This window comes from Garra rufa, chromosome 6 (assembly GCF_049309525.1).
Source record: "Garra rufa chromosome 6, GarRuf1.0, whole genome shotgun sequence".
Classification (NCBI taxonomy): Eukaryota; Metazoa; Chordata; class Actinopteri; order Cypriniformes; family Cyprinidae; genus Garra; species Garra rufa.
In genome coordinates this window covers 37,936,033-37,963,301 of record NC_133366.1, presented here as the reverse complement: position 1 = coordinate 37,963,301, position 27,269 = coordinate 37,936,033, and the positions used below count along the sequence as shown (strand labels likewise).

General features: G+C 35.6%; 1 protein-coding gene across 4 annotated transcripts in view; it reads left to right on the top strand.

Moving 5' to 3' along the window:
• The window catches only part of tbc1d1 (TBC1 (tre-2/USP6, BUB2, cdc16) domain family, member 1), an 88,008-nt gene that overhangs the window by 23,791 nt on the left and 36,948 nt on the right, over positions 1-27,269 (top strand). For 3 of the 4 annotated variants that reach the window (XM_073842824.1, XM_073842825.1, XM_073842826.1), the window contains exons 3-14: positions 3,087-3,281; positions 8,782-8,871; positions 11,225-11,329; positions 11,605-11,737; positions 13,942-14,033; positions 14,621-14,737; positions 15,735-15,845; positions 15,944-16,030; positions 17,013-17,290; positions 18,201-18,299; positions 20,115-20,234; positions 21,600-21,736. In XM_073842824.1, the coding sequence (XP_073698925.1) occupies positions 3,087-3,281; positions 8,782-8,871; positions 11,225-11,329; positions 11,605-11,737; positions 13,942-14,033; positions 14,621-14,737; positions 15,735-15,845; positions 15,944-16,030; positions 17,013-17,290; positions 18,201-18,299; positions 20,115-20,234; positions 21,600-21,736 (1,564 nt within the window). The remainder of the gene's footprint in view (positions 1-3,086; positions 3,282-8,781; positions 8,872-11,224; positions 11,330-11,604; positions 11,738-13,941; positions 14,034-14,620; positions 14,738-15,734; positions 15,846-15,943; positions 16,031-17,012; positions 17,291-18,200; positions 18,300-20,114; positions 20,235-21,599; positions 21,737-27,269) is intronic. The other variant, XM_073842827.1, reaches the window with a different exon arrangement.

Genomic DNA, 27,269 nt, shown 5'->3' with positions numbered 1-27,269 from the left:
AAAAGGTGACCAGAAAGCTCAAGTCGGGTGCAATATTTTGGATGCGCTCAAGCTCACCGCAGGTCTCCAGCTTCTCCCATAGTTCTGGGAATATGTCCTGCACTGACTTGAGTGTGAGGTAAACTGTGCTAAATCGTGTTTCCCCCATCTATAGCACTGTCTTCGATAATTGCGCAGCCAGGCCAGAATGTTTCAGATGCCTCACGAGTCCTTTAGCAGCAGATAAAGTCTCTCCTATATCTGGCGCGTTGTCGGGCAGTGCGTCGGCATGCAGACTGTGGTGAAGGACAGTATTAATTAGGTGATCAAGACAAGAAAGCCTCCTATATGGTTCCAGGGCTTTGATTATGTTGCTGCCTTCATCTGTTACCCACACTATTCGGCTGAGGGAGATAGGGTCAAGGCCAAATTTGTTGACCAGGAGGCGCACTATCTCGCGTCTGATATTTTTTCCTGTCTTAGCATCCTCCACGGGAAACATTGCTGTGGTGAGAGTTTTACCAACCAATGTATAATCGTCAGTGATATAATGGCACGTTATTGCGATGTAACTGATCTTTTAGTAGTCGTCCGTCCACATGTCGGTGCTCCTCCCTACATCTCCATTCTTCAGAGCATCTTTGAGCGTCTGTGCTAGAACTTCCCTCCTCTCATCGGCCTTTTCTAGGCAAGCTTTGGGAAACATTGCTATGGTGAGGCAGGATTGACTGGGCCGATACACGGCCATATGTACCAAGTTCTTGAGCTAGCGCCTGGAAGCCGTGGCCACTTAAAACGTAAAATGGTCTTATGTCCTTGCAGCACAATTCAATGCATTTCTCAGTGAGGGCTTACCTCGCTCTCAGGGGTATGCTTGGAGAAGTAACAAAAGAGGACATTGAAGGCTGACTATCATCCTTTCTGCCATGGGAAGCCTGCTTCATATGTCTGTTCATCGTGGAAGTCCCCGTTTTTTTGCTATCACAAGCTAGCAGCGTGCCGCACTTAATGCACTTCACAAAGCCGACACATATGTTGTCACTGCCCACGACTTGTTGAAAATGTTTCCATACCTCCGACTTTCCTCCAAACTTGCTCAAAGTTATTTGCACTTAAGCTATACACATACACAATACAGAACAGCTGGCCCGGTGTTATGTGTGCCAGTGGAGGACACGCTGTTGCGGGAGCTAGAGCGTTGCTGCGCATGACACGCGTTGCGAATTGCGCAACTTTGTAGACCTACACGTGTTGCTCAGGCCGACTTTGCTAAAATATTCGTATAATATTTATAATTATGGCATAGCTCTCCACCCAATTAGGCTAATTAAGTAATGATAAAAAAAAAAAAAAAAAAACACACACACACAAATGCTTGATCATGGCCCTGCCCAGCCCGGCCCGGCCCGAAGATAGTGGCAGGAAATATCGGGGCAGAGAATCTAAACTCTAGTGTAGAGCCCTTTGAAGCTGCATTAAAACTGCAGTTTGGACCTTCAATCCGTTGGCCACCATTGTAGTCCACTATATGGAGAAAAATCGCGTTTTCCTCAAAAACTTTAATTTATTTGCGACAAAGACAGAAAGACGTGAACATCCGTCCTTCGGATGAGACGTTAAACCGAGGTCCTGACTCTCTGTGGTCACAAAAAATCCCATGGCACTTCTCGTAAAGAGTAGGGGTGTAACCCCGGTGTCCTGGCCAAATTCCCTCCACTGGCCCTAGTCAATCATGGCCTCCTAATAATCCCCTTCCATTAAATTGGCTATATCACTCTCTCCTCTCCACCTGTAGCTGGTGTGTGGTGAGCGCACTGGCGCCGTTGTACTGTGGCTGCCGACGCATCATCCAAGTGGATGCTGCACACTGGTGGTGGTTGAGGAGAGATCCCCCATATGATTGTAAAGCGCTTTGGGTGTACGGAAATACACATGAAAGCGCTATACAAATGCATCATTCATTCATTCATTCAACATCTTGGATCACATGGAGGAGATTAAATTTTCAGAACATTTTTATTTTGGAAGTGAATTTCAATATTTACTAGATTTAACTTTCTGGATCTTTTCTTACCCTTCATTGATTTTGCCAATACTTTGTTTTGTGAAGTTGCTTGAATTTGCATTAGGTTACTAATTTTCTTTTTTTATGTTAACATTAGGTCTTTCAATCTATCAAAATATTATTCAGTTGATTTAAATTAATCTTGTAATGTTTGCAAACTGCAGAAGTCAGTAATAATTATATTATATTATATTATATTATATTATATTATATTCTTATATTATACTATATTTTATTATACTATATTATTATTTAATAAAAAATAATATAAATGGGTCAAAGACAAAAAAGGGGTAAGCATAAAAACAATAAGTGTAATACTGCTTTAAATTGTTGTTGTTCTGTTTAATTTAATTGCATTTTTGTTTTTCTGAGCAAAAAATAAATATACATTTTTCCCCAATTTACAGATGACACCCACTAAAATGTCATTGTGTAACAATCTTGTCAGGCATATTTACAACAAAAATCAATTTATGACATTAAAAGACAAATTACTTTCACCCCAAATACTAATTAGTTGTAATTCTACATTTTTACAATTTGCCACTATCCTAGGTTTTGCCCATTTGTCAGTAAGATTTTTTTTTTGCTAATTTAAATATGCTCCCTTATTCTTTTATATATTTTAATATGTACAAGTCAGAATAAGCATGTTGTTTGAATTTTTACACAAATATTGTGTTACGCTGAATGACAATGTAACATTATTTCAACCAAATTTTGACATTTTATTCTCCAGAAACTTATTAGAAACCTTAAAAGTAGACACTTTACTTACATTTAATGTGCTTTCTATGGACATAAAATCACTTTTGTAAATTTATTTAGACGTGGACATCTTAATGTTTTTGACCTATGTATATATAATACATTTTATTCTTTAAGTAACATATATGTCTGCTTTTAATGTGTATATTATATCTAATTTCATAGCACCATTTTTGTGGCCATTCTTGCTCAACCCTGTTTATCTTTTTTTAAAGCTTTTTCTTTTAATTGAATTTTGTCCTTAATAGATCTTTTTTTTTTTTTTTTTCAGATGTCGAATGGAACAAACGAGGGTGCAGATGGAGGAGGAAAGCGACCTCTGTTTTTTAAAAGAGATCAGAGTTTTCCGTTTCTGCAAGCATTGGATGAGAATGGCCTCTCACCGGAGCTGCAGCGACGGGCAGCAGACGGAGCCACCGGGGTCCAACCCACTAGCTTACAGGAGAACAGAACCATGCTGTTCACGGTGAGTGACGCACACACTCCATCTCACACATGCGCCAATATAAGCAACTACAGCTCAGTCACCTTTGTTCAGCCCTAGGTTCTTTTGTTTGTTCTTATGTAGATCACATCTAAATCTGCTGCACATTCAACTTTTTCAATATAAAATCTGCTTTTCCTAAATCTCTATATTGGCACATAATTCACTAAATGGATTTTAGTTAAAACTCCATAGCTCCATAGAGTACACTCTTTGTTTATGAAAAACTGGTGATTCTGGATTATATGATGATTCCAAAAATCCTATTGAAATGTTACATGAACATATACAACATATAAACATAACATTATCTCTGAAGCTCTGCAGAAACCTGTTTGGACGTCTTCTAAAGGTTTTCAGAGAAGCTCTCTTTGTTTTAATATTTCTCTGATAAGGCACACAACTAAACAGTGCATGTTCAGTTGTGTTATCAGTGTGACTTGGGTAGCTGTGATGCTCTAAAGTCTGATAGGTTACCATGTGTTATGCCTGATTGTGTACATGTATGTGTTTGGACATTTGTGCAGGTATTTATCTATCTGCATGTGGCTCTTTTATGATTAGAGCGCTGTGAAACATCACTTAAATGTTTTTTTATAACCTTCCTTCCTCATTTCTCCCTTTTTTCTCTCTCTCTTTCTCTCTCTGTTTCTCTCACTGTTTCTGTATCCCCGAAGTGGATGTGAGATGGTATGTTAAAGTTGTAGCCTGAAGGACATAGAGATTCTTGTTAAACAAGTCTGTGCTTAAACTATCACTTCTTTTTTTCAAACAGTCAACATGAAATCAAATTTTTTTTACTGCAACAATACATAATTTAACAATACAATGTTCATGTTTCTAGCTAGCTAGTTAGTAATTAGAGTATTTTCTTTCACATGAACATGCCAGGAGTTGCACACCTTCATGTTGTTAAAGGAACACTCCACTTTTTTTGGAAATAGGCTCATTCTCCAACTCCCCCCGAGTTAATAAAATGATTTTTACCGTTTTGAAATCCATTCAGCCGTTCTCCTGTTCTGGCGATATCACTTTTAGCATAGCTTAGCATAGATCATTGAATCCTATTAGACCAATAGCATTGAGTTCAAAAATGACCAACGAGTTTCGATATTTATCCCATTTAAAACTTGACTCTTCTGCAGTTATATCGTGTACTAAGACCGGCGGAAAATGAAAAAAAGCTTTTTTCTAGGCCGATAAGATTAGGAACTACACTCCCATTCTGGCGTAATAGTCAAGGAAGTTTGATGCCGTAACATGGCCGAAGCAGGAGCAGTAATATCACGCAGCACAACGTGACCAACTGCATGCACAGGAAGCATTCCTCGTTGGAAGTTACCTAGCTGGGAACTAATTTCAGGCACTGCGTGATATCTTATCGGCCTAAAAAAATGCATCTTTACATTTTCCACCGGTCTTAGTACACGATATAACTGCAGAAGAGTCAAGTTTTAAATAGGACAAATACCGAAATTCATTGGTTATTTTTGAACGCGATGCTATTGGTCTAATAGGATTCAATGATCTATGCTAAGCTATGCTAAAAGTGATATCGCCAGAACAGGAGAACGGCTGAATAGATTTCAAAACGGTAAAACTCAACTTATTAACTCGGGGGGAGTTGGAGAATGAGCCTATTTCCAAAAAAAGTGGAGTGTTCCTATAAAGAGCAGTTCATATGGTATTTTAAAGTGTCCTAATATTGTGTTGGGTCCCCTACAACAGGTTTAAATGCAGCTAAGGTCAGAAAACATAGTAATATTTTCAGAATATAAATTTTATGTTGGAATCATTTTGCAATGATTTTGAAACGATTAGTTCGGAACAGTTCTGAGCTTAAGGTCGGTAAACACCTCCCTTCCATAAGCCTACTCTGCTCTGATTGGTCAGCTGGGCAAGTCTGTTGTGATTGGTCTTTCTGCATACAAGGCAATCAAATCATGCCCACAGCTAAGTTTAAGCTGCTAAACTGTAAATACTTCAGAAAACAATAACAGTGGATATGTTAGCCGAGTGCTAATGTGACTAAATGATAAAACAGTACAGTTTGTAAACCAAAATATGTCATTCTTTATTATTAAACGAAGTAATTAGAGCAATGACAGTCTACATTAATCGACACATTCTTAGGAAATAGTGGGTTGCGAATTATAAGAACTATCTAGGTAAGACAGTAATATCGTGGTTTACCTGGAAACCTAAAGCTGCACTAGGTATACACATATTAGCACAAAAACCTTGATATTTTGATCACTCAATTGAAAATGTACACATAATGTATTAATCATACTTACAAGGGATGCACCAAAATGAAAATTCTTGGCCGAAGCCGAATAAAATTACACACTGGGCCGAAGGCCGATTACCGAACACAGTTTTTCGTGTTTTTCCCGCCATGTATTTTGCCAAAAATTTTTTCACCATTGCATACATTAAATAGCCAATTTTTGCTTTTTACAGTTTTGTGTTACTTTTTAAATAAATAAATAAAAATTACAAAACAATTTAAAAATATTTATTTAACACTCTAGTAGACATTATGCTACTAGAGCTATACTGCATTAGTGCGTGCCTCTATTCGATCACATCACGTCATTGTTCGGTATAATTTATTTGGCCTTTTTGCTTATTCGGCCGAACACCGAAAGAGCTTTTTTTTTTTTTGTGCTATTTTCAGCCGTATAATTACGGTTTCCAAATATTCGGTGCATCCTTAATACTTACAGGCTGTGCTTCGGAGACGCTTGTTGGTCCAAATAAAGAAGGTACAGACTTAACTTTCATAGACAAGCCTTTAGCGAATCCCACGTTCTCAGCAAGATTAAAGAAGCAATCCTTAGTAAAATGATAAGCATACATCAAAAGGTTTGAATTGTATTGTTGTGGTATCGTGGAAAAAATTATAATTTTAACCACTGAATGCTTCACATTATCATCTTTCGGCAGTGAAAACAAAACAAACTTACTTTCAGTGTCTTTATTTATCATGCACTTTTTTGATTAACAACTTTGCAGACTGTTTACATTGAAGGATAGCTATGTTACAAACTGCAAAGAATATCTTTTTCAGAAACCCGTATGTCCTGCTCTCTAAAGTCTGACCCAAAAGCAAAAGTTAAAATGCGGATTGTGCTGTGTCATTTATTGTTCAAAATGCACACAGCAAGCAACACATATTGTTGGCCAAATCTGATCAGCACTTCCTGTTTCTCTGGCGGACAGGAAACTGTCAGCTCCTCTGCAGGAAATTACCTAGCAATAATGATGAGTCGTCACAGTTAACAATTTTAAAATAAATACTAAATTGCCTGCACCAGCAGCCTCAGTTTTATGAAACTGCATTGCAGCCACTCTGTTATTTTATTTATTTGGTCCTTTCTTGATAAGGAAGTTAAGACCACATGTGTGGTGATGTGTTTGCTATTGTGTAATATATTTTTAGAGACTGTGAGCAATCATCCACAGGGGAAGAAATGGTCACAATGTGTGCATGTTTGGTAATGTTCTCTAAAAATTGTGAACAGACTGTGATCTTATGCAAAGTGACAGAATAGCTTGTGTCCATATTTCAGACCAGTGTTTCCTTCACTCTTTTGTGGCTGTGCTGCAAAAGAAATTATATTTTAGCTGAGTTGTGAGTTTGAAGTCTGAATTGAATATGTTATTTTGTTAGTTTTTTTTTAATGATTGTGCGTAAGTTCAGAAAGAAGTACTCATTGAGATCTGTTAGAGATGTTTTTAAATGAACATCTTACACCACAAGTCAAAAGTTTTTGAACGGTAAGGTTTTTAATGTTTTTTTAAAGAAGTCTCTTCTGCTCACCAAGCCTGCATTTATTTGATCCAAAGTACAGCGAAATGGTACAATTTTGAAATATTTTTTATTTTAAATGTTTTCTATTTGAATATTTTTTTTAATATAATTTATTACAAAAGTAATGATGAAGGCATTTGTAATGTTACAAAAGATTTCTATTTTAGATAAACGTTGTTCTGAAAAAAAAAAAAAAAAACCTGCTCGGCTGTTTTCAACATAGTAATAATAAATGTGTTTTGGCCAGTAAATGAAAATATTATAATCATTTCTGAAGGATCATGTGACTGGAGTAATGATGCTAATAATTCAGCTTTGAAATCACAAGTAAATATTACATTTTAAAATGTATTCAAATAGAAAAGTTATTTTAAACAGTAAAAATATTTCAAAATTGTACTGTTTTTACTATACTTTGAGTCAAATAAATGCAGGCTTGGTGAGCAGAAGAGAAAACATTAAAAATCGTGGTAGTGTATATTGAAAAAAGCAGAGGGCCTAAGACAGATCCTTGCAGAACTCCATACTTTACTGGCATTAATTGAGATGATTCCTCATTTAAATAAACAAACAAAGTGATTCATAAACACAACATCATCTCTGAAGCTCTGCAGAAACACGTTGGGATGTCTTCTAAAGGATTATGAAAAGTATTATTTTGTTTAGTATATACTTAAGATTATTACATCTCTCTTGGAAATGCTTGGTTCTGGTTGATCAGTTGCAACAGTTTCTCATTTCATTTCATTCAAATGCAGCTGGTGCCATCTTATTTACTGTAAAATGAAACTGGAGGACTTTAGTATTAATAGTAGGTCTATGGTAATATTGTTGTAAAGTCTTTGTCTTGTTGCTAGAACAATTGTTTTGTACATTGTAATGGATTATAAGATAAGCGCATAAGATTTAAAAAAAGTTTCTTACTCAAATCATTATTTATGTGGCGAAAAGCTGTTTAATAAGTGATACGACCGTACAGTGTCCCTTAAATGTTCATCTTGTTTGAACTTGTTTGCTCGTCTAGGCTCAAAGCTGCTCGCTAGCGACTGTTTTTCTTCACAGAAGCTTTGCTTTTAATCAGCAAATAAAAAAACTCAAATTGATATTTTGTGTCTAATCATTTTAACTATGTTGCAAGTAGACTTGTAATAAGCAACTCCCGGTCCTGATCACCCTGTCAGAGTCTTGAAATGCATTATCAAGCAACAAGACATCATAGAGCTTATAAATGAATATCTGGTTGAATAAATGCTTGGTGTATCTAAAACTATGAAGTTATGATCTCATCTGTAGTAGAGGAAAACTGAAGGCGGCTCAAATATAACGGTTACAAAGAGATCTGGTCTCATGGAGCAAATATGTGTATGGTCATCTAATGGAAACTAAAACACACACACACACACACACACACACACACACACACACACACACACACACACACACACACACACACACACACACACACATACTGATTTGAATTTCAAAAACATGATATTTACACTGTAAAACAGCCTCAGCTTTGACCTCACTTGGTCAGCATTCCAGGAAAACCTTCATTAATGACTTTAATGCGTATGTTTACTCTGTGCGAGGAGAGTTTCACTTTCCATCCTTTTTTACCTAATACACAGATATTATTTATGAATGCATGTCTGTCTGTTGCAGATTGGCCGCTCTCAGATCTTTCTCGTGAGTCCTGACACTAAGAAAGTGGCCATAGAGAAGAGCTTCAGAGAGATTTCCTTCTGTTCTCAGGTTTGTTCTGTCATGTTGATGCCGAGTTGTTTTTGCAGCTAATTAAACATCTTACGTCAACATAATGACTTTTTCTCAAATAGAAATCTGATCAACAATCAGGCATGATTGAGCAAGAACACATTCATAACGTAATTAAAATAGCTGAATGAAAGCTAATAAGAAATCAGCGCTTCGTCTTTGTGCTTGTCCAGACCTGTCTTGTATTTTTATTCACATGCTGCATTGTAGTATTTAAACATATTTGCCAAATCAGGTATTGCAGCCTGTTAGTAGGTGGTTCACAGTATTAAACGTCAAATTTCTTTTGAATGCTTTTGAATGAAGACGTGATTGCTTTTATTCAGCAAGGATGCATTAAATTGACCAGAAGTGACAGTAAAGACATTTATAATGTTACAAAAGTTTGGGATCAGTAAGATTCTTTTTGTTTTTTAAGTCTCTTTTGACCATCAAAGTTCCCTTTTTTGCTCAAAAATACAGAGAAAGTAATATTATGAAATATTATTGTGATTTTAAAATAACAATTTCTATTTTAATATACTTTAAAATATAATTTATTTCTGTGATGCAAAGCTGAATTTTCATCAGCCACTTCTCCAGTCTTCAGTGTCACATGATCAGTGTTGTTTTTGACAACCATCTTAGATTTAGTCTTAGTCTTAGTCTTTTGGACTAAAATGCTTATTAGTTTTAGTCAAATTTTAGTCACTTCTATATGTGATAGTTTTAGTCCAATTTTAGTCGACGAAAAGTCAAAAAGGTTTTAGTCTAGTTTTAGTCGATGAAAAGTCAAAAAGATTTTAGTGTAGTTTTAGTCAAAAAAGGGGAAAAAGTAGTCTTTTATAACAAATTAATGTAGGTCAGTAAGTATTTTGCTGTTGGGTAGTGTCACTTGTAAGTTCTGAAAATAGCAGATCTATAGTTCAACACAATGTGAGCTTCCGGATCGACTATTTTCACCGATAATTACAATGATGAAGGAATGTTTTAAAACATAAAAGACAAACAAGGATGGAATGCTAAAACGGCTTGCCATACTAGTATGGCAAAGAGTATTTAATGCTAAAATGGCTTGCCATAGCGGCAGATACGTTTTAGGTTTTGATTGGCATGCACAATAAGCAGAAATGTCATGCATTTTAAACGTCTGACGGACCACCCACTAACATTTTCGTCTATTCTCGTCTCGTCAACGAAAACTCACACACGTCTCGTCATGTTTTAGTCATCAACGAGCCATTTTTATCTCGTCATCGTCTCGTTATCGTCATGAAAAAAAGTGGCGAAAACAACACTGCACATAATCCTTTAGAAACATTCTAATATGCTGATTTATTATTAATGTTGCAAACAGTTGTGCTGCCTAATATTTTTTTGGACCTGTGATACTTTTTCCAGGATTCTTTGATGAATATAAGGATAAAAAGAACATTTATTTAAAATCAAAATCATTTCTAACAAGTCTTTACTATCATTTTTGATCAAATGAACACATTCTTGTCGAATAGAACAGAAAGAAAGAAATGACTGACCCCAAACTTTGAACGACAGTGTATATTGTTCGAAAATATTTCTATTTTAAATAAATTCAGTTCTTTTTAGCATTTTATTTACCTGAAAAAGTGTCACAGGTTTTAAAAAAAATATTAAGCAGCACAACTGTTTCCAACATGGATAATGAATCGGTATATTAGAATGATTTCTGAAGGATCTTTTGACACTGAAGACTGAAGTAATAATGCTGAAAATTCAGCTTTGCATCACAAAAATAAATTCTATTTTTAAGTATATTAAAATAGAAAACCACATTTCAAATTGCCATACTATTTAGCCTTTTTTCTGTATTTTTTATTCAATAAATGCAGCCTTGATGAGCAGAAAAGCCTTCTTTAAAAAACATTTAAATCTTTCTTACTGATCCCAAACTTTTTAACGGTAGAGTCTTTCAAGTAAGTGCTGTTCTTTTGAACTTTTTATGAAACTTAGAATCCTGAAAAAAATGTATCGCGGTTTCCACAACTGTTTCCAACATTGATAATAATACGAAATCTGCATATTGGAATGATTTCTGAAGGATCATGTGACACTGAAGACTGAAGTAATAGCTGCTGAAAATTCAACTTTGCCTTAACAAGAATAAATAACATTTTAAAATATATTTAAATTGTAATATATTATACAATTACTTTTTGTTGTATTTTAATCAAATAAATCCAACCTGAGTGAGGTAAATAATTTCAAAAACATTCAAAAGTCTTACTAACCCTAACTTTCGAAAAGTATTTTAGTTGTGTCTAGTTGGCCTCTTTGCCCTTTTTTCCCTTATGACGTTTTATTTTTCTTTCTTCAGGGTATTCGTCATGTGGACCACTTTGGCTTCATATGCAGGGAGTCGGTGGAATGTGGAGGCTGTCAGTTTGTTTGCTATGTTTTCCAGTGTGCTAACGAAGCTCTGGTGAGAACCATGGATACATAGATGAATGCATTGTTTCAGTGTGAAAAACATATTCAGAATAGTTGCTTTAGAGAGGACAGAAATGTATGTTCTTGTTCAGTCAATTGATACTAATACAGTTCAAAGACTATCATTATGAAATGTTATTTCATGTAATTTTATAGCTGTAATAGTATACTTCTACAGGATGCAGTTATTGTTCTCTAAACACTTTCTGAACTGTCAAGTCAGATGCCATCAGCTGCTTTGTGTGATTGTCACTCTTTTATGTTTAGGTGGATGAGATCATGTTGACTTTAAAGCAGGCGTTCTCTGTGGCCGCCCTCCAGCAGAACAGTCGGACCCAGAGTCAGCAGTGTGACAGTTGTCCCCTGCAGCAGCTGCACAAACTGTGTGACAGAATAGAGGGTGAGACATCCACTGTTTGTCATATCACTCATGTCTATCATGTTTTATCCATGCGTCAGCTCAGTACTCTTTCTTTTTGTATCCCTTTTTTTTTTCCGCACATGTCAGAGGTTCTAACACAAATTGCCGTAGTGCACACACAGCCTGCTCCGGTCCAGAGACACGATAGCATGGAGCAGATCATACAGACACATTCATCATCGGACACATTTGAATTCTAACATAATGCTATTTTATATATAGATAATGCGGTATGAATGAGATTGTGGCTATCATAAGCTGTCAAATTTGGCTTTACTGAGCTAAACGGCTCTGGCCGAAGCTGTAATATAAACAAAACACTATTGGCTATTTTAAAAAGGGGGTGGGGCTTCTTGATATGTCCCGCCCTGTCTGCCTGTTTCAGTTGAAATTACGTCAACTCATTACGTTTCAAACCACTTCACTGGCCCTTTAAGAAATAGTTAATCCAAAAAGTACAATTCTATCATCATTTTTGCCGATTTGATCAAGAAGCCTTTATTATCAATGTTAAAGGAGAAGTTCACTTCCAGAATAAAAAGTTACAGATAATGTACTCACCCCCTTGTCATCCAGGATGTCTTTCTTTCGTCAGTCGTAAAGAAATTATGTTTTTTGAGGAAAACATTTCAGGATTTTTCTCTATATAGTGGACTTCTATGGTGCCCCAAGTTTGAACTTCCAAAATGCAGTTTAAATGCGGTTTTAAACTTTCTGAACTTTCTTTACATCGCTGCAAAGGTACTGACCCAGTGTTTACAAAGTGAACTTGCAAAGATCAAACGCCCTTAACAAAAAAGGTAAAACAGCGATGCAGGATGATTTTGAAGGAAAAATGAGATGGGAGTTTTTCGACAAACCCTAACTGTCTTCAACCGAAAAAAACAAGAGTTCAGGAAAAGCAAGATAAGACAAGCGTTTTAAGGTTAAAAAGTATATAAATTGTGATTAAAAAAAATACAAATAAAAAAACAATGAGAAGAGACCCTTCTTCCTCGGCTGGGATCGTTTACAACCGCATTTGGGATCGTTTGAAGCCGCATTTAAACTGCATTTTGGAAATTCAAACACGGGGCACCATAGAAGCCCACTATATGGAGAAAAATCTTAAAATGTTCTCCTCAAAAAGCATAATTTCTTTACAACTGAAGAAAAAAAGCCATGAACATCTTGGATGACTTGGGGGGTGAGTACATTATTTGTAAGATTTTTGTTCTGGAAGTGGAACCCCTTACACATTTTTTCAGGATTCTTTGTTGAATAGAAAGAACTGCATTTATTTTAAATATATTTACAGTGTCTTTGTTACAATGTAAAGGTCTTTACTGCCACTTTTATTATCAATTTAATGCATCCTTGCTGAATAAAAATATTTATTTAATAAAAATAAAAATATACTGACCCCAACTGTAGTGTAGCTAGTAGTTATTCAGCTTCTGAACTAAAAACATTATCATAAAAATAGTCATATGGTCTATTTTAAACTATTTTTATAATGATTTTTTACTCTTTTTGGCACTTATCGCCACATTGATCACTATGCCTTTATTTTATGAAAAGGACAGTGGGAAAATTTTCCTAACATTATCTTTTTGTGTTCCATGGAACAAATGGAAATCATACCGATTTTAAAGTATGACGGTTGTAATTTTTATATGAACAATCCCCTTAATACTACACTGCAAAAAAGCGTTATCTTACTTAGTGTTTTTGTCTTGTTTCTAATTAAAATATCTAAAAATTCTTAAATTAAGATGCATTTACTAGATAAGCAGAATGACATAAGATATTTAGTCTTTAGAAAAACTAAATAAAGTTAAAAATAAGTAAAATTATCTGCCAGTGGGGCAAGTCAAATACTCTTGAATATTTTACTTGCCTTACTGGCAGATAATTTTACTTGTTTTCAGAGTGAAAAAACTAAATTAAGTCCATTTTGCTCAAAACAAGATTAATTATCTTATGTAATTTTGCTTGTCTAGTAAATGCGTCTTAATTTAAGAATTTTTTTGATAACTAGGTAAGATAAATATTTTTTTGCAGTATACTTGTAGAACTAAAAAATTGCTTATTCAGAACATAAATTAGAATAATAGATGTATTAATGTATTCATTCTATGGGCTGCAGCAGTGCATACTTGTTTGTTTCTTTGTGCAAGGCATGACTCTGTGTTTATGTGCAGGTCTTCATCCATCCAAAGCTAAGCTGGAACTGCAGAAGCATTTGGCAGGTCTGGATAATCAGGAGCAGGCAGCTGTGTTTGAGAGCACCATGGTGAGTTCAGTTATTCCAAACTTAAAACCGCTATAACACACTACACAAATACACTTAGCTTCCCTCTTCTAAGGATTAGCAGTGTGTGTCAAATCCTTTAAGAGCGGCATTTAAGGAATGTGTGTTGTTTTGTTCAGAGGGTGTGACTGGTATAAATTAAACCAGTTAGTCCACTTGTCTAGCATCCTGAAACCACACTCAAACCTAAACGTCTACACATCCTGATGAGCAGACTGATATCATCTGAGCATTATCGACATTATTGACATTTAGGCAGACATTTAGATTTAAGGTTGAAGGCGCAACTTACAAAAAGTTGTCTTTACAGTATTAATTTAAATTTAACTTTTGATTAAAATATATTGATTTTAATATAACCCTTTTTTCACATAACTTTTATGTATGTAATAGTTTTAGTCCTCAGGCTAGCTTAAATTGATGTTTTAGTCTAAAAAAAATACTGAATAAATTCTTTCTGCTCTCTGCTGGTCGCATTTCTCACTGACCAAGTGTGTGTTCTGTAAGATCAATGATGCCACCTTGTGGAAATTTGCTCAAATAAAACCTTTGCTTGTATGTTTGAATAGAAAGCCAGGCCTAAGTCAGATCAAGAAGAGAACGAGTTGATTGTGTCAAGTCTAAGACGACTGTACGAGGAGAGACAAAAGACACACACTCATACACACAACGGACAAACAAAAAAGGTACACCTCCATTTAATGTCATCAAGATTTTTGTAGACTCCCATTATGTCTTTCTGTTTTAAATGTGAAAGTGAAAAGTGAATATTACACTTAACTAAAATTAAACTCTTGGGAGCTTTTGGGGTATGAATGTACAGTGGTGGCCAAAATAGAACACTAGTGCTTTCACCAGCTCAAAAACAATTTTAAGTCAGTTATTTTATATTTTGCTGTAGTGTGTCAGTAGGAAATTTCCAAACATTCATTTTGCCGTTAATTGTAATAATCCAGTGAGATTTTTGTTTGCACAATGAGTCTGACAACAGCCAGTGCTCCACGCAGAGGTCTGATCTCATCTGAAGAAACAGAACAAACTGAGACAGACTAAATCCAGAAGAACTGTGGCAACGTCTCCAAGATACTTCAAGAGACCTACCTGCAAAGCTACCTGAAGAACTATGCACAAGTGCACCTAGGGCCAAAGCTATTTTAAATGCAAAGGATAGTCACACCAAATGTTGATTTAATTTAGTTGATAGAAGTTAATTGATAAAGAAAATCTTTTTATGACATTATTTTGACAGCATCCCATTTTACAGCATTTTTACACAATTGCCTAACTTGTAACAGTACTGTAGCTTTGCAGGTAGGTTTCTTGAAGCATCTTGGAGACGTTGCCACAGTTCTTCTGGATTTAGTCTGTCTTAGTTTGTTCTGTTTCTTCTGTTTCTTCATGTCATTCCAGACAGACTGGATGATGGTGAGATCAGATTTCTGTGAGGAGCACTGGCTGTTGTCAGACTCCTTGTGCAAACAAAAATCTCACTGGATTATTACAATTAATGGCAAAATTAATGTTTGGAAATGTAACATTATATAACCTACTGACGCACTACAGCAAAAGATAATAATAACTGACTTAAAACCATTTTAAGCTGGTGAAAGTTTTAGTGTTCTAATAATTTTGGCCACTACTCTAGATGCAAGACTGAATGCATGGATGTGTTTGACTTCTCAGGAGGTTGCTGTGAATGCTGAAAGCAGTATCAGTTCCAGTCGTGTGCGTCTGGAGGACCTCAAGACTAGAGCGAAAAGATCCCTCACTGAATCACTTGAGGGGATCTGGAAGGTATGCAAACATTTTATACATTTTGAGTAGACTAAAGGACTTATGGATTGTAGGGAGATACGTGTGATTTATGGGAAAATTATGTTTCCATGTAATAGGGCAGCAGCAAGTCTAAATCCCAGCGGGAGAACAGTGAAGGAGAGAGCAACTCCTCCAGCTCCACCACACTGAACAGCACAAATCAGGTCAGCAGAACTCCTACGTTATCAATATATTTTAACGTCATTTAAGACTGGCTCATCAAAATACCTTTGAAAATGGTTTTGATGAGGATATAAAGTTAAAGGAGTAGTTCACTTCCAGAACAAGAAAACTACAGATAATGTACTCACCCCCTTGTCATCCAAGATGTTCATGTCTTTCTTTCTTCAGTCATGAAGAAATAGTTTTTTGAGAAAAACATTTCAGGATTTTTCTACATATAATGGATATGTATGGTTCCCTCGAGTTTGAACTTCCAAAATGCAGTTTAAATGCTTTAAAGGGCTTTTAACAATACCAGCCAAGGAAGAAGAGTCTTATCTAGCGAAACGATCTGTTATTTTCTAAAAAAAAACAAAAAACAATTTATATACTATATAACCGCAAATGCTCTTCTCGTCTTGGTCTAGCTGTGCGTGAACTGTGTGTATTCCTGTTTATGACAGTTAGTTAGAAAAACTCCTATCTAATTTTCTCCTCCAACTTCAAAATCATCCTACATTGCTGCAGAAGTACCGACCCAGTGTTTACGACGTGAACCTGCAAAGGAGGTCAAATGACCTTTAGAAAAAAAAAGGTAAAACAGCGATTTCTTTATGACTGAAGAAAGACAGACATGAACATCGTGATGAGTACATTATCTGTTCATTTTTGTCCTGAATGTGAACTACTCCTTTAAGTAAAATCCTGTTAATAGTTGGCCATTCACTTTTTTTCTTAAGAGCGTTGCAGTCTTTTTCACTTTTTTATTATTTAAATGATTAAAAATGAATACACATGTCGTGGCCACGTTGCTACTTCAGGTTGCATTCATTTTCATTTGAAAAATATATATTTACACTACCATTTCAAAGCTTGGATTTGGATGTGATAAGCATTCACGGGAACCATTTTTCTTTTAAAATAGCTTCTTTACAAGCTTCTGTTTCCGCAGGGTCGTTGACGTGTTCTGTTTTGTTTGTTAAGGAAGCATCATTGGAGGAGTCCCTTTGCTCTTTCCTTCCCTCCAGTCCACTCCGCTCCCACAATTCCACAGGGGATCTGAAGCGTCTAGAAGGCTCAGCGGGAGGTCATGAGGGTCCTGAGAGCCCGCCTCAGGGTTTCAGGAGACGTGCAAGCACAATTAGTCACTCTCCCATCTCGTCCTCTGAGCCGAGCCTCCCCCCTCTACGACCTACTGCCTCCACCAAGCCCAAACTGGTCCGACACTACTCTGTCAGCACAGATTCCCCACATCAGAGCAAGTGAGACAGAGTGTGTGTTTGTGTGTGTGTTCTAGCTGCTTCTTTCGATCATTGTACATAGTTTGTTTCTGTGCAAAATCCAAACCACAATTGCAAATTCAAATTGCAGTTGTGTTTTCCAATTGATTTAATTCAAATAGAATTAAAGTTGAATATTTGCATTTTCAAATGCAAACTCTGTGCAATGTCAATGACAGACTCCTGTCATTTAGTCACTTTGGGAGATGCTTTTAGAGAGGAGTGTGTGGAATTCTGTTTTCTGTTCTTACATCATCATACTTTTTAGTCTGCAGTGTGAACTTAGATCAGTGTTTTTCAACCTTTTTTGAGCCAAGGTACAATTTTAATCAAAAAAAATAAAAATAAAAAATCAGAAGGCACACCAACAATCGAAACTGTAAAAAAATGAAACACTGTAGCCTACATTAACAAAACACAGCCATTCTTATCGAAGTGTCTTGAACAGGAATCAAATAAACACAAAGAAAAAGTATTTTATGATCTTTCATATTTCTTCTTCTTTCAAATAAAAAGCGCAATTAACAATATACAGTCATTCTTATCAAAGTGTCTTGAATAGGAATCAAATAAACAGGCAATTAGCTATCTACTGCCGCCTACTGATATGGAAGAGTATGACATGATTACTCTGCCGGTGTCACTAGACACCGCAGACACTCGACAATGGCACATTATTCGCAGACAATAACTTCTTAGTTTTCAAAAAATGTTTTAGACCAATTAGGTGAAATTGAATAATTTCCCAAAGCACACCTGTGTACCGCAGCACAGTGGTTGAAAAACACTGACTTCGATCACTGTGTGCTTTGCTTTTTTCATTCTGTGCATCTCTGCTTTGTATTCCTTTGCGCCTGCCTTTATTTTTCCATCCTTTCTGTATTTTCATCAGTCCTTCCTTCCCTCCGGCCTCTTCTTCTCCTGTGTGTCAGCGCCCATTGAGGCCTCGTGCTTTTGCTCTTGATCATTCCACCCGACCCCTCAAGCGGAGGTGAGGTGTCTGTGTCTATGTGTCCTCTCCTTTCTCTGCACTACTGTCATTAACAGGGAAGTCAGGGAACCCCCCCCCCCCCCCCTATAAAATTGTCTTTCTTTCCTCTGAAGTTTCTGTGCTTTTTGTCTAAAAGTTAGTGAAAACACATTGGGGAGATTTCATTAAAAATAAATTGAACTTGCAGGCTGATTCTGACTGCTAAGTTGTTCAAGATGCAAGCGACTACCTTGATGTGGTTAAGTTAGACTCAAAGTCGACATAATATTGCACAAATTTGCACAAATTGCCTTTTATTTATTTTAGTCTATCCTAGGTGTATATGACTTCCTTCTTTCAGATGAATACAATTGGAGTTTTATTAAAAATATCCAGGCTTTATAATGGCAGTGAAAGGGGTTTATGATTTTGATGGCCAAAAAACTGCATCCATGCATCATAAAAAGTGCTCCACATGGGTTAATAAAGGTAGTTAAATAAAGTGAATAAAGGAAGTGTATTGATGTGTTTGTGTAAGAAAGATATCCATACTTAAAGCTTTCTAAACTTTATAATCTCTAGCTTCCGCTAACTGTCGTGCACAAGTTCATGAGAGAGTAGTGATCCAGCGAATGATGTAGTACATAGGCATAGCAAAAGAGAATATGCTAGTCTTGTGAGAACTAAGTTTTGTTTATAGCCAACGAAAACCAATCTTCTCTTGACTTATATCGAAATCCTCCAACATTTTTCTTTACAAATCCTCATTTTGTACTTCTAATTCAGACTGGCAGGGTTCGTACAAGGGGTTAAAAGTGCTTGACGTATTTGAATTTGACTTTTTGAATTGTAAGGCCTGGAAAACCCTTGAAAATAGCAGTATTCCTAAAGAGATAGTTGAAAAGTGCTTGAATTATTGAAAGCCAGTGTATCTATGAAATAAGTGTTAACTTTTTTTAATAAGCACATCTTTTCATTCAATTAAAAAACATCATAGTTTTATGACATGAACTGAAATAGGCAAAAAGTATCGAGCTGAACCAGTAGTAGTACTGACAGTGTTGTGTAAAAATGGCAAAAGACACAAAAAGAGGAACAGATGAACCAAATCAATTGAGTGAGTCATTTAAGCTGGAACTGCTCCCATTGATTCAAATTTGAGACGACTTATCATTTCAAACGATTCACTAGCAAAAACCAGATCAAATTAAAAGAGCCATTCATTTTCAAATTTCGACATCACTTGATTTAAAAAAAAACATTTAAAAACCATTGTGTCACAACATGGTTTACAGTTTCGAAGTGCTCCATTCGGGTTGTGTTTCCCCAAATCATTTGACTCAGATCGGGCCTTTAAATTTGCTTATTGCAAATCATTTGATTTAGATCAGGATTTGCGAATCATTTGACTTATATCGGAACTTTGCGTATTGCGAATCAATTGATTTAGATCGGAACCTCAAGTCATGTATCGCAAATCATTTGATTTAGATTGGAACTTCGGAGAGTGTATCGCAAATCATTTGTTTTAGAACAGAACTGCAGAGCAGGTTCTTGAATCATTCTGTGCATTGAATGATTTGCGATCCACGCTTCGAGTCCATTCAATTATTACATGAATAAAACACAAGGTTTTACTACCAAATACCACACATTAAATTTACACAGCTGGTGAATTCACCCCAATGTGTTCAGTTCTGCTAGAACAAGAACAAGATAGATTTCACTTTTGTGTTTCAGTCTAATGAGGCTGTTCATTACAGTGACTCTCTGTCTCACTCCTTTACTCTGTGGCCTCTCTCTCTTTCTCTCTTTTTCTCACGCTCTATCTCTCAGTCCATCAGGGCTGAGTGGCTTTAGAGCGAGATTACACTCCTCCTCCTCTGTTCCAAATTTCCTCAAATTTCTGGCCCCTGTAGTGGAAAGTGATGATACCAGTGACTCTCAGAGGAAGAGGTACTCTGTTGTTTCTTCACAATCTGCCAATCCATCTTTCCATTTTTCTGTCTTCCATCTATGTTGTTTTTCTGCACCTGCCACAGAGGCTCATGTGGATAAGTACTTGTTTAGATAAGAAAAGGAATAAGCGTTTCTGTGATGAATTAAGATGTGCACAAAAAATCAACACATTGATTACTCGTTCTGCAGCAGAGTTTTTATTAATGTGTTTTTTTGGTCACAGGAATAGACTGTTATGCTAAGATATTTTTTATTTTGAAACCATAAAAATGGATAGCCTAATGTTTGTGAATAAAACACATTTAAATGTAAAATAATAAAGCAAAGCGTTATTATATACACTATATAATGATACATTTTAGGATTTCCAAAACATTACAATTAACGGTGATGAATTATTAGATGAAGTAAGTGTTGGATAGTAGCAAGGGTACATTAAAAATTACAGATATGTTAATAAATAACAAACAGAATCTCTAATATAAGCTTGATAGCCTATATAGTACTTATTTTATTGTGCATACCTACATAATTTAGTAATTTATAATTATTCTGGTGTGTAACAATTCAATCCAGTAATTTCCTGTTGGATAAAATCAAGTCTTTATACTGGAAGTATCATTTCTGATGTTATTTTATTACAGTGTTATTTCATATTAGATAGACAGATCTATTTTTGTGTATTTGAACCCTTTTCAACAATGTGTGTATGATTTTGAGATCCATCTTTTCACACTGAGGACAACTGAGGGACTCATATGCAACTATTACAGAAGATTTAAACACTCACTGATGCTTCAGAAAAAAAAAGCAATGCATTAAGAGCCAGGGGTGTAAACTTTTGAACAGAATGAAGATGTAAATATATGTTGTTGTTTTTTCATTTAGTACTGGCCTTCAGAGGCTACAGAGGATAGTTACATGTTTCCTAAAAGACAAAATAAGTTACACTTATCCTGATTTTCAAATTCAATAAGTTTTCACCCCTGGCTCTTATGCATGAGTGTTTAAACCTTCTGTAATAGTTGCATATGACTCCCTCAGTTGTTGAAAAGGGTTCAGATACCCAACAATTTCCAACAATTTGTGGGACCTGCAGCAGGCAGTTTTAACTGTTCAGGACAAACAAGGGATTCATGAACAACTATTATTTTCTCTTGTGGACTATATATATATAAACATTTTTTATGTGAAGTATATTATTCAGGTCAGTACTAAATAAAAATAACATGCATTTTGTATGATCACTTATTTTGGCAAAATAATTAACATTTGCAGATTCTGCAAGGTGTATGTAAACTTTTGACCTCAACTGTATTTGTAAATGGATACTTAAGCTTATGTATTTCTATGTGTGTTTAGTGATGTGGCGGCCCTCTCCAGTCCTGGAGCAGTGTGTGTGGTTGGTGATGACAGTCCATTGCGTAGCCGGAGACACTCCTGGAGACAACAGATCTTCTTAAGAGTCGCTACACCACAGAAGGGCTCAGACTCCAAAGGTAACACTCTAGTTAAATATACAAGTAGGGTACATTCATGCAAAACATCACCTATATCAACTACACTTTACAGTTTACACTGCAGTTAGTGCTTCTACATGCCGTGGCGACTGTTGATGTCCACCAGGTGGCGCTCTTGCTCTTACTGACTTGATAAAGAACTCATGTGATTGACTTGATAACTGACAGGACTTACATTTCATGTTTCTTTTGGCGGAGAAACAGAATTACAGTGATTATGACTTTTCTTGTTTCCTCCGCACCCAGACATGATTCTGTCAGTGCTTGCTTCTCTTCTTTTCTTTACCTGTTTTATGTCTCTTTCTTGAACTGCCAAAACAGCAAATCATGTCTGTTATTTTGAAGTTGGTAGCTCATTAGACTTGGCAGTACCTCAGTAAATATTGCTCCGGATGTCAAAACACCCCTTAGGTGTGTCTGTGAGTGTGAATGAGAGAAATCATGATTTATTATTCACGCTGTGGTTTAACTTATTAAATGCCTGTTAATTATAGCATTGAAGCCCAGTTGTTACAAACCAGTGCTGTTCTTTAAAGGCCAAGTGTGTTATTTCTACCCAGTTTGAATAGCCATCAGTGTAGAAGTTTTTGGGAATTTGTTAAAGGAATAGTTTATCCAAAAATTTCAATTATCATCATTATCAGAGCCTTAAGACTTTTATGCATCTCTGGAACAAAAATAAAGATTAAAAAAAAAAAAAGTTATCTTTTGTTCAGCTATTGAAAGTCAATGTATTCAAGATTTTGAAGCTTCAAAAAGCTTGCTTGGACTCCTAGAAACACAATATAATAAGTAGAGACAGCAAAACTGTAACAGAAACAAATGTAAGCACAACTGTATTTAAGCAATAAGGTACGAGAGGCCGTGCTGTATCATGAATAAATCACGGCTGAAGGGCGTTGTTAGGCACGACGCGAAGCGGAGTGCCTGCAACCCCTTCAGCCGTGATTTATTCTTGATACAGCACGGCCTCAAGTACCTTATTGCTTTTATAAAACGGTTACCACACAATAAAAATATTAAAATCAAAAATATATATTAATCTATATATATTAAGTTGTACGTTTTCATAAAGTAAAATCATGAACTGCCTTCCGCTGTAAAAAGTAGTCCCTAACTGCTGCAGCTGTGTTTACGTTGCTAAGGGTGGTTGCTAAGGGGTTTCAATTATACACAAAACCGTTGAGTGAAGCGGTCATAGCAGTGCCGTATCATGAATACGACACAGCTGCTGACCAATCAGAATTGAGGAATGGAACTAACCGTTTTATAATGGAAAACAAATGTGAGCAAAAATTATATTATGACTACCTACATGGAAATGTAATTTATTATAAAAAAAGGACACACAATCATAACAACAGGGTTTGTACAAGGTGCTTAAAGTACTTTTTGAAGTGACTTTTTGAAATTTAAGGCCTGGAAAACCCTTCAAAAGAGCAATATTACTAAAGAGGTACTTGGAAAAAGTGCTTACAAATGTTAAATTCAATTTAGTTTTTTTTTCAATAAGCACGTATCTTTATGCAAAATTCTCAAAAATTCACGCAATTCTCAATTTTTTCCCCTCTTTATTTCGGTTAATGTCATAAAACTAGCGAGCTAATCTATTTAATAGTACTGAAAATGTGAAAACATGGGAAAAGACGTGAAAAGAGGAACAGATGAACCAAATCAATTAGGTAATTTATGCTGGAATCGCTCCAGTTGATTCAAACTTGTGACTTCAATCATTAATTTCAAGCGTTTCACTAGCAAAAGCCAGATCAAATTAAAAGAGCTGTTCATTTTTTCGAATTTCTACATCACTTGTAATGATTTTAAAAAGCATATGGGTGAAACGGGTCTTTTCGAAACTCTGAATCAGTTAAATTATTGTGTCACAAAATGGTTCACTGTTTCGAAGCACTCCAGTCGCATCGCGAATCATTTGTTTTTAGATTGGGACTTCAAATCGCATATCGCAAATCATTTGATTTTGATCAGAACTTCGAAGCCGGTTTGTGAATCATTTGACTTAGATTGGGACTTCAGATCGCATATCGGAAATTCATTTGATTCAGATCGGGACTTTAAATCATGGATCGCAAATCTTTTGATTTAGATTGGAACTTCGGAGTGAGTTTGCGAATTATTTGACTTGGATTGGGACTTTAAATTGAATATTGAGAATCATTTGATTCAAATCGGACTTCGAAGCGTGGATCACAAATGACGAAACATTTGATTTAGATGGGAATTTTGTAGTGTGGATCGCAAATTATTTGATTTATTTGCTTCACGTCGGGCGGTTATTAGTCTCCATGTTGTGCATTTAAAATCCTTTAATGCACGGCAAACCGTTGATCATCCCTTACATACTTCAGTTGTAATAGACATTGTTTGAAAATTGAGATATCGGAAGTCCTTGAAAATAAAAAAGTAGTGCTTGAAAAGTCTTTAAAAGTTCTGGAATTACCTTTTCCATTATCTGTACAAATCCTGTAACAATTAAACAAAAATTTTATTAGTTTAATTAATTTAGTTTAATTACAACTAATGGTTGTATTTAATATCAATTTAACAATATCAAATTAACTATGTTTGCCGGAGAAAAAAAGTTTCGTATTGTATAGCTTACTCTGAGAGAAGGTTATAAAAATTTATGACAAAAACATCTATCGTATGACTTGGAAAATAGATTACAAGATTGCTTTTATGATACTTTTATGGTTTATGGTAGTTCAAAATAATTCAAAAAGGTCATTGTGAGATGAAGTTTCAAATAAGATATTATAACATACTGTGAGATATAAACCAAGAAGTAAAATTGCAGTTGTGACATATAAAGTCTCAAATACCAGTATTCCATAGTTGTGTGGACTGTTTGTATGTTGAATTAAAAGGAGTCCAGTATCTGATTCTGAAGAACTGACCTTTTTGTTTACGGAAAAGCATATGTTGGTGAATGTGCAGTAATACAAGTACACTTCCTTAAAGTAGACTGCGTGCCAAGAGCGCCTTTTTTTTTTGTATGTGTGTGTGTTTCTCTATATTTGGGTGTGTCTTGACAAGTGTGTGTCTGCGCTGAATGAAGTAATGTTTGTGTTAATGAGGTAATGTATGTGTGTGTGTCTGTGTATGTATGTTGGGTGTGGTGTTTTGCAGGAGGTCATGTTGACAGACATCTGCAGGAAAGCACCGGCCTTATTGACCCACTTATGTATGTGTGTTTGCATACTTGCAAGGCGTTGGTCTGGGCAGAAACACCACTTATTTACAGAGGGAGTGGCCAGTGTGCGTGTGTGCACGCGTGTGTGTGTCTATGTGTGTGTGTTTGCAGAGGGAGTGACCGGCGCCCGAATGTCCGAGTGCGTCAGTGTCCGCTGTAGCAATCTCTACACATACGCTCAAACACATGTGCTGCTCCACCCCACTGGAACTGGGTCAGGTGTGTGTGCGCGTATGATTCCTGACATAAGAAATTGCTGTTTTGAAAGAAGTTGTGTGGCCGTTTCCTGAAAGCCTTGATTATGTTATGTAGAGACATTGACTGACCAAGACCAAATGTATGTGTCTCTCAGTGTGTGTGTGTGTGTGTGTGTGTGTGTAAAGGCTGTTAATCTCACTGTTATAGTTATTTATATATTTTATTTTTTTTTACTGAAAAAATTAAATTCTGTCATTTATTATAATTCTTTCCTGTTTATTATTTTATTTTTTTGCTGAAAAAAATCTAATTAATTTAAGTAATTTTTAGAAAAAAATATAAATATAACCTTTATAACAGTGATAATAAATAAAATATGTAAATCTATAAAAATAAATATGTTTTTAATATAATTAAGTAAATATCTATTATCTATCTGTCTATAATTTATTTATTACTATGCTTTCATACATTTAAAATGTTTAATTTATTTAATTATTTATAACACTCAGTTATAAAGTTATTGATATTTTATATTTTAACTAAAAAATATATATTTATTTTCAGTAAAACTTATCAATAATACCTGTATAGCGGTCCTTTAAATAAATAAAAATATATACGTTTTAAATATATCTATCTACAATCTTTTATTTATTATTATTTTTTCGTATTTATTTTATATATTTAATTAATGTAGTTATTTAAAATGTTATATATATATATATATATATACACAGTCAGGTCCATATATATTTGGACACTGACACACTTTTCATAATTTCGGCTCTGTATGCCACTAGAATAGTTTTAAAATGATTCAATCAAGATGAAATTGAAGTGCAGACTTTAAGCTTTAATTCAAGGGGTTGAACAAAAATTTATCATAAAATGCTAAGGAATTACAACCATTTTTATACACAGACCCCCCATTTTTAGGGGCTCAGAAGTAATTGGACAAATAAATATAATCATAAATAAAATGTTCATTTTTAATATTTTGTTGAGAATCCTTTGCAAGCAATGACTGTCTTAAGTCTGGAACTCATGGACATCACCATAGACTGGATTTCTTCCTTTGTGGTGCTTTGCCAGGCCTTTACTGCAGCTGACTTCAGTTGTTGTTGGTTTGTGGGTCTTTCTGCCTTTAGTTTTGTCTTCAGCAAGTGAAATGGATGTTCAATCAATTTGAAATCAGAAGATTGACTTGGCCATTGCAGAATATTCCACTTTTTTACCTTTAAAAACTCCTGGGTTGCTTTTGCTGGATGTTTTAGGTCATCGTCCATTTGTACTATGAAGAGCCGCCCAAACAACTTTGCTCCATTTAACTGAATCTGGGCAGACAGTATATCCCTATACACTTCAGAATTCTTCCGGCTGCTTCTGTCTTCTGTCACATCATCACTAAACACCGGTAACCCAGTGCCACTGGAAGCCATGCATGCTCATGCCATTACACTGCTCAACATGTTCACAGATGATGTTGTAGGCTTTGGATCATGAGCTGTTCCAAGCCTTCTCCATACTTTTTTCTTCCCGTCATTCTGGTACATGTTGATTTTAATTTCAGCAATCCAAAAAAATGCTTTTCCAGAAGTGTTCTGGCTTTTTTAAATGTTTTTTGACAAAGTCTAATCTGGCCTTGTTTGCACCTTGTGGTAAACCCTCTCTATTTTGCTCTGGTGAAGTCTTCTCTTGATTGTAGACTTTGACAGTGACAAACTGTTGATTTGGCCACTCCTAATGTTCCTGCTATCTCTGATGCATTTCTTTTGTTTTTGAAGCATAACAATTGTCTGTGTTACCTCCATGCAGAGCTCCTTTGACTGCATGATGGGTTCAGAGCAACAGCTTCCAAATACAAATGGCACACTTAGAATCAACTCCAAACCTTTTACCTGGTTAATTGATTTAGAAAAAAATAAGGAATAGTCCACAACTGTCCATGAAACAGCTTTTGAGTCAACTGTCCAATTACTTATGGTCCCTTGAAAAAGGGGGGTGGTACATATTAAAGAGCTGTAATTCCTTAACCTTTCTACCAATTTGATAAGACTGCCCTAAAAATTAAAGCTCAAAATGTGCACTTTAAGCCCGTAT